This window comes from Oncorhynchus kisutch, linkage group LG11, assembly GCF_002021735.2.
Source record: "Oncorhynchus kisutch isolate 150728-3 linkage group LG11, Okis_V2, whole genome shotgun sequence".
Taxonomy (NCBI): Eukaryota; Metazoa; Chordata; class Actinopteri; order Salmoniformes; family Salmonidae; genus Oncorhynchus; species Oncorhynchus kisutch.
The window spans coordinates 15,724,111-15,739,607 of record NC_034184.2 but is presented as its reverse complement, the minus strand read 5'-3'; the positions used below and the strand labels follow the sequence as shown (position 1 = coordinate 15,739,607).

General features: G+C 43.4%; 1 protein-coding gene across 1 annotated transcript; it reads right to left on the bottom strand.

Moving 5' to 3' along the window:
- Nucleotides 1-525: 525 nt before the first annotated feature.
- snx5 (sorting nexin 5) lies at nucleotides 526-15,439 on the bottom strand. The gene is made up of 13 exons (XM_020495622.2): nucleotides 15,310-15,439; nucleotides 12,500-12,604; nucleotides 12,071-12,181; nucleotides 8,785-8,906; nucleotides 8,480-8,603; nucleotides 7,641-7,736; nucleotides 7,060-7,165; nucleotides 6,239-6,314; nucleotides 5,670-5,709; nucleotides 5,136-5,222; nucleotides 4,817-4,976; nucleotides 4,643-4,728; nucleotides 526-4,262 (listed from the first exon to the last, which is right to left on the bottom strand). The coding sequence occupies exons 1-13, from the start codon at nucleotides 15,343-15,345 to the stop codon at nucleotides 4,212-4,214; spliced, it is 1,200 nt and encodes a 399-aa protein (XP_020351211.1). The 5' UTR covers nucleotides 15,346-15,439; the 3' UTR covers nucleotides 526-4,211.
- Nucleotides 15,440-15,497: the final 58 nt, after the last annotated feature.

The following is a 15,497-nucleotide window of genomic DNA, read 5'->3' as shown; positions in this document are numbered from 1 at the left end:
ATCAAATCAGCATTGCCAATGACAGTCCTACTGTGGCCCTTACTGTGAGCAGGGGAAGTCAGAACAGACACATACTGTAGGTTCAACAGTATAGTGGCAACGCTCTGAGAGAAAGTACGTCATTACGTAGTAGTGTTGAGGTGATAGGGTCTATTCATGCATTTAACATTGTGCATAAAAATACCTCAAAACTCCCTACACCAACTGACATGGCCTATTGTGAGATGAGAAAAGGCAAACCAGTGCGTAAAAAAAATAAAAAACTTCCAGATATTAGTAGTTTAGGTTGTCTACTCTCCTATCCTCTTCAGCATGCAGACTGCACCACCTGCTGGTGTGAAGATGCCATGGTCCCAGTGACAGTTGAATTTCAGTTGACGCTACCTTCAAATTTGCATAATGTTTTTTTGTTGCATAGAGCTTATTGGTTCATTCTGATATATTCTAAATCAGAAATTTCAGAATTCTGAGTTGTCTTGAACGAGTCCATAGTATCAGAGTGATTACCGATACTAACACAGTATGTATTTTGGGAAAGTAGGATTTATTTAATGTCATTATTGCATTTTTTAAAATTTTATGTAGACTCTCCGTAAGAAAAAGAACTAGGTAAAGAAGTATTTCACACAGTTGTAATCCATTAGAAATACATTCAATTAGCAAAAAACATTTCATATTTCATTAAACACAGCTCTCTCTGGGCTTGGAAATGATTGCTAAGTAACTACCACCTTCATAGTGCACTCATTCTTTTCTTAAGCAATTCAAAGAATTCAATCATTTTTGTTTCAATATGAACCCTTTCCATTTCACAGGTTAATGAGTGTAGGCATAGCCTGGTCACTGATCTGTTAGTGCTCTTGCCAACACCATTGCATGTCGTAAAGCCAGACCAGGCATGACAAATCCATAAGGAGTATGCAAGAGGGCAGAAACAGACTGGTACCCAGGCTAATTTAGCACTAGCAAAGGTTCTGTCAGTAACAAAAAGCAATAGGAGAAATATAGGCGACGCCAAACTTAATTGCTTAAAAACAAATACTGCATCAGCAGTAAGAAGCAAGGGGATTGGTGGATTGGTTAGGTTAGTGTTGCTCTGTAAGCAGGTGGAGTAGGCCACTGGTAAACAACAGGAAATCAATGAAGTGCACAGTCATGTAGTCTACTCTCTGCATCACAATTATCCTGGTAGTGTACACTCGTCCTCATCACACAATTAAAAACATTGGATTGGTATAAGCATGTCAGACTCTTTCAAATTCATGAAGGGCAGTGAACAAGTGCACACTTAGGGCAGAACATTCTAGAATTGAAACAAACAGCTTCAAGCAGATGCTGAAGGACATGAGTCAGTCAAACTCCTCTGAATAAGTGCTAGGACCAGAGTTACTCTCCAATAGCCAATACAAGTCTAGTGCTTGATGCTTGCTTAATGTTAACTATATAATGCATGAAGCTTCCCAGCTGACCAGGCTACATATGCAATGTAATGATTGGGCTGACTTGACAGAGCGCAATCCTACGGTAACTTTCAAATGTATGTCAAGCCAAATCCATTAAGTTTAACAAACCATACAACTACCTTAAACATTTTAGAGAAATAAATAAATTACTGGATAAACTGGGCAGATGCAAAGATCAGGTAACAGAATTACAGTAAAATCTTATTCTGTTACCAAACATATCTACACAGTTCTTCCTGTAAAATATGCTTCTGTAAACTTTTCAGTGGAAATATCAAACAAAGTTAAGTTAAACATTGACATACATTTTAAAGTGAAACATCTGAGTATAATGCCGTTACCATGGAAATTCTCTAGAGCAACTGGCTGAAGGGTGAGTGGACTAGGACCTGCTGCTGGCCTCACCCACACAGCAGGAAGTGTGTCACGTGATTCATAAGTATACAGTAGTTAGCTACTACGGGTGGACTTCACTGACTCAAACTAGTCCACTGAACATTCACTCAATGAGTACAGAAACCAGTGCTCCCTGGCACTCACTAGACATAGCAGATTGAAGAGAGGGTGGGGTAAAAATAAAATAAAGTCACGTATCACAAGTTTGGCAGTCAACTTTGATAAAGGGACAACTACCAGTCCCGACACTCACACGGGCTGTGGTGAAAATAATCTATTGGTCCATATTATGTGTAAGTAAACTTGTCAAAAGCAATGTGAATCTTAAGAATTTAGCTCCAGTTACTGGGAGTAATGTAGACGAATGTGAGAAGAGCCATGTAGCCATTCCTGAGGAATGGCCAAAGCATTTCTGTGTGGTACCACACAGTATAGATACACTAGTGTCTACTCAGCGTTCCTAACCATGAAAAAGAGCACTTCACTTTACTGGTGGTTTGAGAGTTTGGCCCAGACTAATCTCAGAGATATATATTTAAGTCCCAATTCTCCACTCTTCTCCCACTTCCTGTCATGGATTTAACAGTGGTGGAAACTCACATCAGCCAATGCTTATATCAACCAACTGTATTTTAATCCAGGACGAGAGTGTGCAAGTGCACACTTTGGTAGAAAGGTGGACAACTGGGACACAGTCATAAGAACCTTTATTTAGGCACTAAGTTAATCTCTTTCCCTTTTCCATCCACTTTACATGTTCTTTATGAACAGTTGCTCCATCTGGGTCGTATTCCCTAGGCACAAAACCGAAGGAAAATCTGAACTGGTCCAATAAGAAATTGTTTTCATTTTCTATTGCAAAATGTTTTGCTACACAGTGGCCTAATGAATAGGACCTTTTAAACTGTTCCATTACAAACCAGAGAAGCAGTAGCTGAGCTCAGTTGTCAGTTATTCACTATGTGATTCCTCAGAGTATTTCTGGTTTAAAGTGGAGTTGCAATAAGAAAGTTATAGATCGCTATACCCGCACCATAAAAATCTCAGGTTATTCCGAAACAACTCTGCCTAGTTAAACTCTACAGATTCACATTCAAGCTACAGATTCACATTTAGTAGGTCCAAATTCCACCTAAATTAAACACTTGTGTTCTGTTGCAAAACAGTTTGCTACAGAGTTCCCTAATGAACACGACCCAGATATAAAAGTGCGGGACCTAACGGGGTTAGTTAGAGTGTGCCGTGAAAAGCATGCAAAACATCACAATGAGGCTATTATTCCACAATCAACATTGTTAAAAATGGAAAATCCAATACAAGGATAGAGTAATCCATCCAGAATAGAAAAAAATATGGGTGCATTCGTAAATTCACTCTGGAGTGCCAAAGGGCCCTCGAGAGTGCGCTCGGAGCGTTCGTAAATTCAGAGCGTTGTCAGATTGCTAACTGGCTAAAGTAAATTAGCTTGCTAGTTACTTCCAGACATAAATGATAGAAAACCTCACTCTGCTAGGGCAAGTAAAGTGGTCAGAGGTGGTTAGGCTGTTTTCACGTTATCGAGCGTTGGTGACTAACTGTGCAGCAATTGAATTACGTTTTTTTTGCCAATGTTTAGGGACACCGGCCATATTCAACAGGTGTTGAGCGTTCGTTCATCAGTTATTCTGCATTCTGGCACACAGACGAGAGCGCTCTGAAATCAGAGTAGATAGCCAGAGTGAATTTACAAAGGCGCCCAGATGAAGAGGAATATCAGAAGACAATGCAAGCGGCTACCTTCTCCCTGTTCCGCATTGCTGGCATCACAAAAGGTGAGTGTTCCATGGGACATGAGGCAGAGTAGAAAGAGGTGGGTTGACAGGTGGGCAGGGACTATGTAAACCTTGAGACAGACTAAAAAACAGACAGACTGCAAACAGACGGCTGCAGGTTCCTGTGCAGGTTTCTGAAATGGCATCATTTGGGGGTAGAGGTACCCAGGATCGTGTTTAATAGGCACAAAATGCTCCGAAATCGAGTGAAACGGTGAGGGACTATCTAATCCTGTGCAATAAGAAAGGCTCCTTTTCTTTTGCAAATGTATGTTTTTCTACCATGTGCCCTAATGAACACGACCCAAGGTCCCCTGGGGGTAGAGTGTGGTGGGAAGGGGTATCCAGGTTCCCTTCTCAAAGGCTGGGTCAGTAGCCTGGTTCCAGATCAGTTTGTGCTTTTGTCTACGCCATTGGCACAGTTCTGCATGACAGTTCCATACGGAGTTGGCAAGACAGCAAAAAACAGACTGGCACCCAGGCTAGCCGGTCAGTGGGTGGTGGTCTGGTGGTCTGGGAGGATTGGTAGGAGACAGGAGGTTCAGTTGCTCTTGAGAAGCTCAATGCAGCCCTGCAGCAGAGCCATGTTGTTCTGTGGTTACAGAGAGAACAGGGATATCAGTATCATATCCATTCAACAGACATTTCACAAGGATCAGGGCACAATGTACCACATAACATGAACTACATTTTGCTCATAGTTGCTACATATATAATATCCACTGAAAGCTCCTGAACAGTCCAGTCCATCACTGAGAAAAGTACCAACAAAGTAGAGTGTTGTGTCTGCGGTTGGTCTAGTGGGGAACACCTCCTGTAGCACATAACAGTTTAGTGATAGTGGGATTGTATCCCACGGCTTCTAATTGGGTCATTCGATCTCTGCCCTCCCCCTATATTTCATTACTGCATATTCCCGAAAAAAAATCTCAAACACAGGAAGGAAAAAGAACTCTGTGCACCCTGACTGACCTTGGCGTGTTTGATCTCCAGTTCAGCCATCTCTATTAGGTTCTTACGGAAAGCCACCACTCTCCTGCCCTTAAAACTGGTCAGCTCTGGGAGGAGAAGACCATACTGTCAGTTTACTCACTGTACTGTATTACGGAAGAACATGTTAGCCCAAACCCACAGTCTTAAACAAACCTCTTTTTCCAGACTCAGAGAGCTTGTCAAACTTCTGCAGACACTGTTGTTGGTGCTCCTCAGCCTGGGTGATGTCTTTACTCTTCAGCCGGGCCTTGTCCAGGGCCTTGTTACTGTTCTCATAGTCAGCCAGGGCCCGGGCCCGCCTGTACAACAGGTCCTGACACACATGTAGTGGTTAACACACAAACAGCATTTCTCAGAGAATGCATGTAATATGCATGCCTACCGTGTTTCCACGTGACTAAGAAAATAATTAATGATTCAATAAGAAGTTGCTGAGGTTTTTTGAGAGAGAAACAGACTAGACGTGGCTCACCTTGGCTGCCTGGATGTCCAGCATGTAGTAACGGAGCAGCTCCGTGAGCTTCAGCTCCTCGTCTGACGCCACTCTGCCCTCCACTTTCTACAGGCAGGACCAAATAGATACAACATCAATGCTACCGCCATGCTCAAAGAACATAAGATAAACATTTTAAAAATGTAAATATATATATATACACACACACACACACACACACACATTTCCAACTAGCACTAGCACCTTGCTGATAGTAAGTACAATTTTCCTCTAAAGCAGATATGACAGAAATGTTGTCTCCCCTAGCTATCTTAAGATGACCTGCATGTCGTGCTGGATATGAGTGTCTGCTAAATGACTAACTTGTAAAAAAAAATGTAGACATTTGCACAGCTCACAAAAGCAAAATGCACACGTGTTTAAATGTATTGCTGACCTCACAAAATGTGAATTTGCATGGAGATGGACAAAAGAGGATTATATAAAAACATACAATGAATAGAAAAACAGTCCAGGTTGAGAAGTGCAGAAGACCAGCACTGTGGTTCTTACCCTTAGTTTCTCAAACAGGTCTGCAAACTTCTCAAGGTGCCTGAAGGGAATAGACAAGACCATGAGAACTTGAGAAAAGTCACAATTTGTTGTCGCTGATATTGGGTGATGTAAACCATTCATTTAGCAACCCATAAACTCTTGTAGCTAGACTACATGAACAAACATGGTACCCTAGATCGATCTTTATACTATGGGCACCGATAGCTAACAAGCAGCAATAGTTCCAGTGCTTGGGTTCTCAATCACTGATTATTTGGACAAATCATGATTTTGCAGGTGTTCGCATCTTTCTGAATTTCAGAAGGGTGGGGGTGGGGTCATTTTGCCCATATAATAATTCCCCGTAATTTGCTGAGAGAGGTTGGGGCTCCTTGTTCTGGTTCCGCTCCTCATTCTAGCATCTCTTCTCTTAACACGTATGATCCCAGAACTTAATCAAGCTTCTGACCAATTACGCGGGACTTTAGTTCTGGGTTAACCGAGAATAAGCCACCCGTAGTTGGCTTGAGGAAACAACGGCACCATTCGTAAACCTCGAACTATAGTGTATTCATATTGTTACTCACTTTTTAAGTGCGGTGTTGTCATCGACAGAGAGACTGTTCAAAGTGGCAGAGATGTGGATGTAATCATCAGCAACATCTGAGACAAAATACAACATGTTAAAATCTAAATTCTTGGCCCACTTTAAATCTGAACTCAGCCCCTGAAGGACTTCAAGAGGTTAGGGGTCACCATAATGCAAAACATGGTATCCTAGGTGGTCGACCTGAGGCCAAGGGTCAATGGCTGTGAATTCCAAGCAATCAATAAAACTCAGTATTGGTAACATACTGTAAGAAGTTGCACCACTTTGGTGACACCACACAATGATAACACACATCCTGCTGTTCATCTATAAACATTTAAATGTCTTAAACCAATCTGGCCTTAATGGCTACATGTACTCTTAAATCTCCACCCGGCACAGCCAGAAGAGGCCTGGCCACCCCTCGGTTCCTCTATGTTCCCGCCTTTGAGTTTTTCCTAGACACTGTGCTTCTGCATCAGTATTGCTTGCTCTTTGGAGTTTTAGGTAAGGCAGTTTTTGACTTGGGCAGGAGCTGAGTACCAGCACCTCAAATATTCTGTTCCTCTCATAGAATATTAGCACTAAAGTATTGTGGAGCTTCTGCAACTATAAAAACAGTACCAGCACCTATTTTAGTCCCAAGTCCAGCATTGCAGCTAGGTATCTCCAAAGCAATATGTGACAACTGCTGATGTTAAAAGGGCTTTATAAATTACATGTGATTGAGACAGATATAAGGGGGGAAAAAAACAACTTCTTATCAATAACTCAAAAAGCTCCAATTCAAGTTGGTTGTTGTTGATTTCATAGTCTTACTTTTGTGAGAGCGGGTCATCTTCTCTGCCCTGGCAGTGGAGTCTTTGATCTTGGACGAATAATCAAGCAGGAAGGTCTTCTCCTGCTCAAAGAAATCATCTACTTCCTGCAAGAAAAAAAATATTTAAAAGACAACCTTCTGCCTAAGACACACAAAAAAACCACAAAGCCAGTCATTCTGGATACGAAGGTCCCTGCTCAGCTTTGATTTGTAGCTGCATTTGTTTCTCTTTGTTGAAGTCTGCTACTGTAACGCATTGACTTTCTGCATCTGGTTTGTAATGCATTGACTTTCTGCATCTGGTTTGTAATGCATTGACTTTCTGCATCTGGTTTGTAATGCATTGACTTTCTGCATCTGGTTTGTAATGCATTGCTGATTTCACAAGATGACATTTCATGGAAATGGACAATAAAAGCATTGGGCTTGTTTGACAATGCAGGCAACTGCTGACTGATCCTGAAATCACCTTGCATAAATTGTTTGTAGGTCAGTCAGTCACAATTTACCCACAATGCCTCAGATGTGATGCTCTCAAACTTGGCTAGTATTGTATGATATGCGAGGAGGCCACACCTACCTTTATCCCAGAAATGATGACCTCGTCAGCACTCTTGACCATGTTCTTAAAGAAACTCCCAAACGTCTCCTTGGCGTTCTTCCTTCGTACGCTCAGCTACGTGGACCAATCACAGGGAGGGAAATGATTTAGTTAGCCATTGAGACCACAGAACAAGTTTGCAATGTAAAATTGATTACGTAAGCTACAATAGCTGTGGCGCTGCCTTTAGTTCCACATAGGAATGAAGAAAGGGAGTAAGAACTACAATAAGTGTTAGGGTTTTTCCTAATAATTTTATAAAATGCCTGTATAACATTTCCCAAAAGGACAAACAAAACCATCTCAGCAGACCCTAGCTGACTCGAAGCTCCACTGACCGAGTGGTTTGGAAATAGAGCGGAACTCAGCAGCAGGATGTGCCCTAGGTCTGCTTGCTTATCTTCCTCTATCCCCCACCCATGAGTTTGAGTTTATTTTTATTTTTACAGGGACAGTGCACATTAATCAACATTTCAGTAAAAGTGCCGGTTTTAGCCAACCGGCTAATTTTCAACCGCAGTCCCTGGGCAGGTTATTAAAAACAATTACAATATAGACAATAGCAACATAGAACAAGCAAGACATAGCATACAGACAGAGCAGCATAAAACAAAAAGCATCCATCCCCCTCCCTCTATTCCCCTCGTGTTCACTAGGCACAAAACAGAAGAAAATGACTGGATGTACTAACTGAACTGGGAAATGTTTTTCAACGGTGTGCTCGAGTGAACACGACTCAGCAGTTAACTAGGAAGTCAGTACTGCTGGAAAATACGCAGTCTGTCTTCTTCGCTTCCTTTTCCAAGTGTCAAACTCACATCCTGGTCATACTCCAGGAATATCTGGAAGTTTCTGTCCTTGCTCAGGATCGGGTGAGAAGATAGTCGCTGCAGGAATACCTCGTGGACTTGTACAGTCTTCTTAAATACAGCCAGGTACTCACTGGGAGAGAGAGCCAGAAGATGGCAAATTACCAACTGAGAGTACACATACAGATACACAATCTTGAGATCACCAGAATCATTCCCACAGGAATCGTAATACAACATTTAAATACGCAGAACTGTGCCGATTATGCTTGGACACAGTGACAAGGGGTAAAGGAGGAAAGGTCAGAACTCACGCCTCTAACTCCTGCTTCATCTTGGTGTATTCCTCCTTGGTCATGGTGGCTTCTCCCTCTCCCAGTTTATGCATCTTCTCCCTTGGGCTCTCGAAGTCTGGCTTCGGGGGGGCTGGAGGGATCTGGACAGACAGGGAGATGGGGAGGAAAAGAGCAGAGGGGGAGTAATGGAGGAAAGGGAGAGAGGTAGAGAGGAAAGAGGGAAAGGAGCAAGGGCAGAGGAGAGGCAGAGAAGAAGGTGTAGTTGAGGAGAGGGAGATGCGGAGGTAGGGGTGAGGAGAGCAGATGGAGCTTCTAGTAAGATTTCCTACACAGGCATGTCCCTGCAATAGAACTCAGCTGATAGACGATGGTATTTAAAATAAAATATTTGAGCAGATAACGGAGTCCCTTCCACCTTCAAATTACACTCACATGTCCTGACAGTGAACTTGTGAAATTACATTCAGTGGCAGCATTGGCTGCGAGTGTGAACTATACTGTAATTAAGTGGTGTGTCAAATCAAATTCTATTTGTCACATACACATGGTTAGCAGATGTTAATGCGAGTGTAGCGAAATTCTTGTGCTTCCAGTTCCGACAATGCAGTAATAACCAACGAATAATCTGACCTAACAATTCCACAACTACTAGCCTACACACACACGTGTAAAGGGATAAAGAATATGTACATAAAAATATATGAATGAGTGATGGTACAGAATGGCATAGGCAAGATGCAGTAGCTGGTATCGAGTACAGTATATACATATGAGATGAGTAATGTAGGGTATGTAAACATTATTAAGTGGCATTGTTTAAAGTGGCTAGTGATACATTTTTTACATGTATGGCAGCAGCCACTCAATGTTAGTTGTGGCTGTTTAACAGTCTGATGGCCTTGAGATCAGAAGCTGTTTTTCAGTCTCTCGGTCCCTGCTTTGATGCACCTGTACTGACCTCGCCTTCTGGATGATAGTGGGGTGAACAGGCAGTGGCTCGGGTGGTTGTTGTCCTTGATGATCTTTATGGCCTTCCTGTGACATCAGGTGGTGTAGGTGTCCTGGAGGGCAGGTAGATTGCCCCCGGTGATGCGTTGTGCAGACCTCACTACCCTCTGGAGAGCCTTACAGTTGTGGGCGGAGCAGTTGCCGTACCAGGCGGTGATACAGCCCGACAGGATGCTCTCGATTGTGCATCTGTAGAAGTTTGTGAGTGCTTTTGGTGACAAGCCAAATTTCTTCAGCCTCCTGAGGTTGAAGAGGCGCTGCTGCGCCTTCTTCACAATGCTGTCTGTGTGGATGGACCAATTCAGTTTGTCTGCGATGTGTACGCCAAGGAACTTAACTTTCCACCTTCTCCACTACTGTCCTGTCGATGTGGATAGGAGGGTGCTCCCTCTGCTGTTTCCTGAAGTACACAATCATCTCCTTCCTTTATTTTGTTGAGTGCGAGGTTATTTACCTGACACCACCGAGGGCCCTCACCTCCTCCCTGTAGGCCGTCTCGTCGTTGTTGGTAATCAAGCCTACCACTGTAGTGTCGTCCGCAAACTTGATGATTGAGTTGGAGGCGTGCATGGCCACGCAGTCGTGGGTGAACAGGGAGTACAGGAGAGGGCTCAGAATGCACCCTTGTGGGGCCCCAGTGTTGAGGATCAGCGGGGTGGAGATGTTACCTACCCTCACCACCTGGGGGCGGCCCACCAGGAAGTCCAGTACCCAGTTGCATAGGTCGGGGTTGCGACCCAGGGTCTCGAGCTTGATGACGAGTTTGGAGGGTACTATGGTGTTAAATGCTGAGCTGTAGTCGATGAACAGCATTCTCACATAGGTATTCCTCTTGTCCAGATGGGTTAGGTCAGTGTGCAGTGTGGTTGCGTTGTCTGTGGACCTATTGGGGCGGTAAGCAAATTGGAGTGGGTCTAAGGTGTCAGGTAGGGTGGAGGTGATATGGTCCTTGACTAGTCTCTCAAAGCACTTCATGATGACGGAAGTGAGTGCTACGGGGCGGTAGTCGTTTAGCTCTGTTACCTTAGCTTTCTTGGGAACAGGAACAGTGGTGGCCCTCTTAAAGCATGTGGGAACAGCAGCCTGGGATAAGGATTGATTGAATATGTCCGTAAACACACCAGCCAGCTGCTCTGTGCATGCTCTGAGGACGCCGTCTGGGCCTGCAGCCTTGCGAGGGTTAACACGTTTAAATGTGTTACTCACCTCGGCTGCAGTGAAGGAGAGTCCGCAGGTTTTGGTAGCAGGCCATGTCAGTGGCACTATATTGTCCTCAAAGCTAGCAAAGAAGTTGTTTAGTCTGTCTGGGAGCAAGACATCCTGGTCCACGACGGGGCTGGTTTTCTTTTTGTAATCCGTGATTGACTGTAGACCCTGCCACATACCTCTCGTGTCTGAGCCGTTGAATTGCGACTCTACACTGACGCTTAGCTTGTTTGATTGCCTTGGAGGGAATAGCTATACTGTTTGTATTCGGTCATGTTGCCGGTCACCTTGCCCTGGTTAAAAGCAGTGGTTCGCGCTTTCAGTTTCGCGCGAATGCTGCCATCAATCCCCGGTTTGGGAATGTTTTAATTGTTGCGGTGGGTATAACGTCGCCGATGCACTTTCTAATAAACTCGCTCACCGAATCAGCGTATTCGTCAATGTCGTTGTACGCAATGCGGAACATATCCCAAACCACTTGATCGAAGCAGTCTTGAAGCGTGAAATCAGATTGGTCGGACCAGCGTTGAACAGACCTGAGCGCGGGAGCTTCTTGTTTTAGTCTCTGTCTGTAGGCTGAAAGCAACTAAATGGAGTCGTGGTCAGCTTTTCCCGAAAGGAGGGCGGGGGAGGGCCTTATATGCGTCGCGGAAGTTAGAATATCAGTGATCCAGGGTTTTACCAGTGTGTGTGTGTATGTTCCGTAGACTACTCCATAGAGCTGGGACGATAAACTGAAAATGATCAATACAGACCACTTATCACAGGCATTTTGCTGATATCGTTCATTACGATAAGTAGCTGATAGAGAAGTTTAAAATTAAATATGTTTGCTAATCTCGGTCACTTAATGGGACAACTGATGGAAACCACCATCAATCTAGTATTAGTAGTTAAGGATAAAGATAAACATCTGTGATGTACATTAAAATGTTATAAACTACTCATTATCGCATCAATCCAGGCAATTTATTGCGATATGGTCTTTTATTCCATATCACCCAGCTCTACTACTCAAATCACTCAATGAGCCCAGCGTAGTCCCAAACCAGTGTGTGTGTGTATGTGGTGGACTTAATAGGTCACTCACAATGAGCCCAGCGTAGTCCTCAGTCTCAACCAGCGCGTCATGGAGCCAGATAAAGTCCTCATGTTGCCTAGGAACAGAGAAGTCTGGCTTCTGGAAGGAGCTCAGGGTGGTCTGACAGAAAAGACAATTCAAGCTCCATTTAAAGTGCATTAACACAAGGTTGTAATATACTTTAGAAGTAAGACATCTGAGAGAGAGACAGTTACTGTTATTTATTTTTCACTGACACTGATCCAGAGTGACTTGCAGTGCATCATTCAACTAAGATAGTTAAGACAACCACATTCGACATAGAAACAACATAGGCTGTAGTTCTAGCCTGCTGGACACGAAGAGCATTATATATCATTTGAATAACTGACAGGAAAGTGAGGGAACTAGCGGTGACCCTTAGCTTAAGAACTGGAACTGTGGAGTTGCTGTTTTTACCTTGGTGTGGACAGTGAACTTGACTTTGTCACGTTCACAGAGTGCATCAGGAATGTCGATGAGGAGAGAAGCGTCGTTGTTAAGGTCCACAGACACAGAGCGTGCCTAAGACAAGGGGGAACAGGGTAAAGGACAAGGTTATTTCAGCTTTTATTCCTTTCAGCACATTCCCAGTGGGTCAGAAGTTTACATACACTCAATTAGTATTTGATAGCATTGCCCTTAAATTGTTTAACTTGGGTCAAACGTTTCAGGTAGCCTTCCACAAGCTCCCACAATAAGTTGGGTGAATTTTGGACCATTCCTCCTGACAGAGCTGGTGTAACTGAGCCAGGTTTGTAGGCCTCCTTGCTCGCACACGCTTTCAGTTCTGCCCACACATTTGATATAGGATTGAGGTCAGGGCTTTGTGATGGCCACTCCAACACCATGACTTTGAGAAAATGGCTTAAGGACAACTGTGGAAGTATGCTTGGGGTCATATTCCATTTGGAAGATCCATTTGCATCCAAGCTTTAACTTCCTGACTGATGTCTTAAGATGTTGCTTCAATAGATCCACCCTCATGATGCCATCTGTTTTGTGAAGTGCACCAGTCCCTCCTAGAGCAAAGCACCCCCACAACATGATGCTGCCACCCCCATGCTTCACAGTTGGGATGGTGTTCTTCAGCTTGCAAGCCTCCCCCTTTTTCCTCCAAACATAACAATGATCATTATGGGCAAACAGTTCTATTTTTGTTTCATCAGACACTAGGACATTTCTCCAAAAAGTACAATCTTTGTCCCCATGTGCAGTTGCAAACCGTTGTCTGGCTTTTTTATGGCGGCTTTGGAGCCGTGGCTTCTTCCTTGCTGAGCGGGATTTCAGGCTGTCGATATAGCACTTGTTTTACTGGGGATATAGATACTTTCATACCTGTTTCCTCCAGCACCTTCACAAGGTCCTTTGCTGTTGTTCTGGGATTGATTTGCACTTTCCGCACCAAAGTACGTTAATCTCTAGGAGACAGAGCGTGTCTCCTTCTTGAGCGGTATGACGGCTGCGTGGTCCCATGGTGTTTATACTTGCGTACTATTGTTTGTACAGATGAACATGGTACCTTCAGGCATTTGGAAATTGCTCCCAAGGATGAACCAGACTTCTGGGGGTCTACAATTTCTGAGGTCTTAGCTGATTTCTTTTGATTTTCCCATGATGTCAAGCAAAGAGGCACCGAGTTTGAAGGCAGGCCTTGAAATACATCCACAGGTATACCTTCAATTGACTCAAATAATGTAATTAGCCTATCAGAAGCTTCTAACGCCATGACATCATTTTCTGGAATTTTCCAAACTGTTTAAAGGCACATTTAACTTACTGTATGTAAAATTCTGACCCACTGGAATTGTGATAGATTATTTCAGACAAATTCACTGTGTCTGTAAATAATTGTTGGAAAAATGACTTGTGTCATGCACAAAGTAGATGTCTTAACAGACTTGCCAAAACTATATTTTATCAAGACATTTGTGGAGTGGCTGAAAAACGAGTTTCAACCTAAGTGACTCCAATCTAAGTGCATGTAAACTTCCGACTTCAACTATATATATATATATCCTTGGGATTGAATTACACACACACCGTACTTGAAGCAATAACTCCAGCTGATTTCCCAAAAGGGTCAGTCAGTGTTCGCAAGAGTCTGCTAGCTAGCGCACATTTCTCCTAGCATGGTCCTGAATTTGTTTGTGCCATCCTACCACTCCCTATGGTCATTATTTTCAAGGCTACGTTTCTCCCATCTTAACAGCTGTTTGTTTGAGTAGGAGAAGCCTTGATAGTATGGGTAGCCCTAGTGGAAACTGACCCACTATCCTGGCGTTGCAAGCACCACCATTCTCTAACAATTTAGCCAGTACTTCCTGTGTGAATGACCCACTGAGCCTCAGTGTTTCACCATACTACTACCCGAACTCTGCTACTAAGCTTGACAGAGTCAACCGAAATAAAGCAGAGTAAGTCTCCTCTGGAAAGTCTCAGAGGAAAAGACAATTTTTTGCAGAAAATAAAATAACCACAGGCCTGTCCAATTCCACACCAGTCCATATGTAAGCCATCTGAGTTATTCTGTAATTGGCCAGGACTAAACTAGCCTCTTACTGCCACGTTGCAAGTCCCCAAAGGCAATGGTTAGATCAGTGGTCTGTGATCCATATTCTAAAATCAATAGCCCTCTAGCCAGATATAATTCAAAATAGTAATGGGGTAAACAGGAAAAGCAGAAATTAAACCAGCGAGTTATTGGGAAAGTGCAGTGCCATACAAGCCCAACTATCATGTCAGAGGCAGTGGAACACTTTTAAAGGCTACGACATCAAGTACTTGGCAAACTAAAGTAGCCTGGGGTGGTGACAATACAATAATGGATAAGACATCTTGTGACAACATTCATTTGTGAAGTAGTTAGCTAGCTAGGCCAATGCCAAAGATGGTGGTAGAATGATTTCTATACAGCCTCCAATACTCGTTGACGTTATAAGTTAGACTGTTGCTTTCAACAGACTGCAGCTGTTGATTCCTCTAGATAGCTATTTAGCTAGCCGGGCAACCTTATTTTCAGGTTATTAGCTAGCCAGCGAAATTTATCATAGATAGCTGACTGTATGAATAGCGTTACCTAAATACTGCAGTTGCGTTTTAAGCAAGTGAGCATCTCATAAACTTCCTCGCTAGCTAAAATATAGGCTACATTTAGCTGGATATTTAACATTAAGCGAAGAGCTAGGTAGTTGGCTAACAAAGACGATAATACATCGCTCATAACGTACCTTTTCTTTTTCGCTATCATCAAGAGTAGATGTCATGATTATAAAAGTACAACAACGCTGCAGATCGTCGTGCTGTGCTACAAGTCTAGCTATATTCGCTATCTACACAACCCCCGTTTCGCTCTTCCTGTCTCCTGACAGATAAATCCCGCCCAATAACTCGCCCTGATGTTTTTGATTGGACAAGG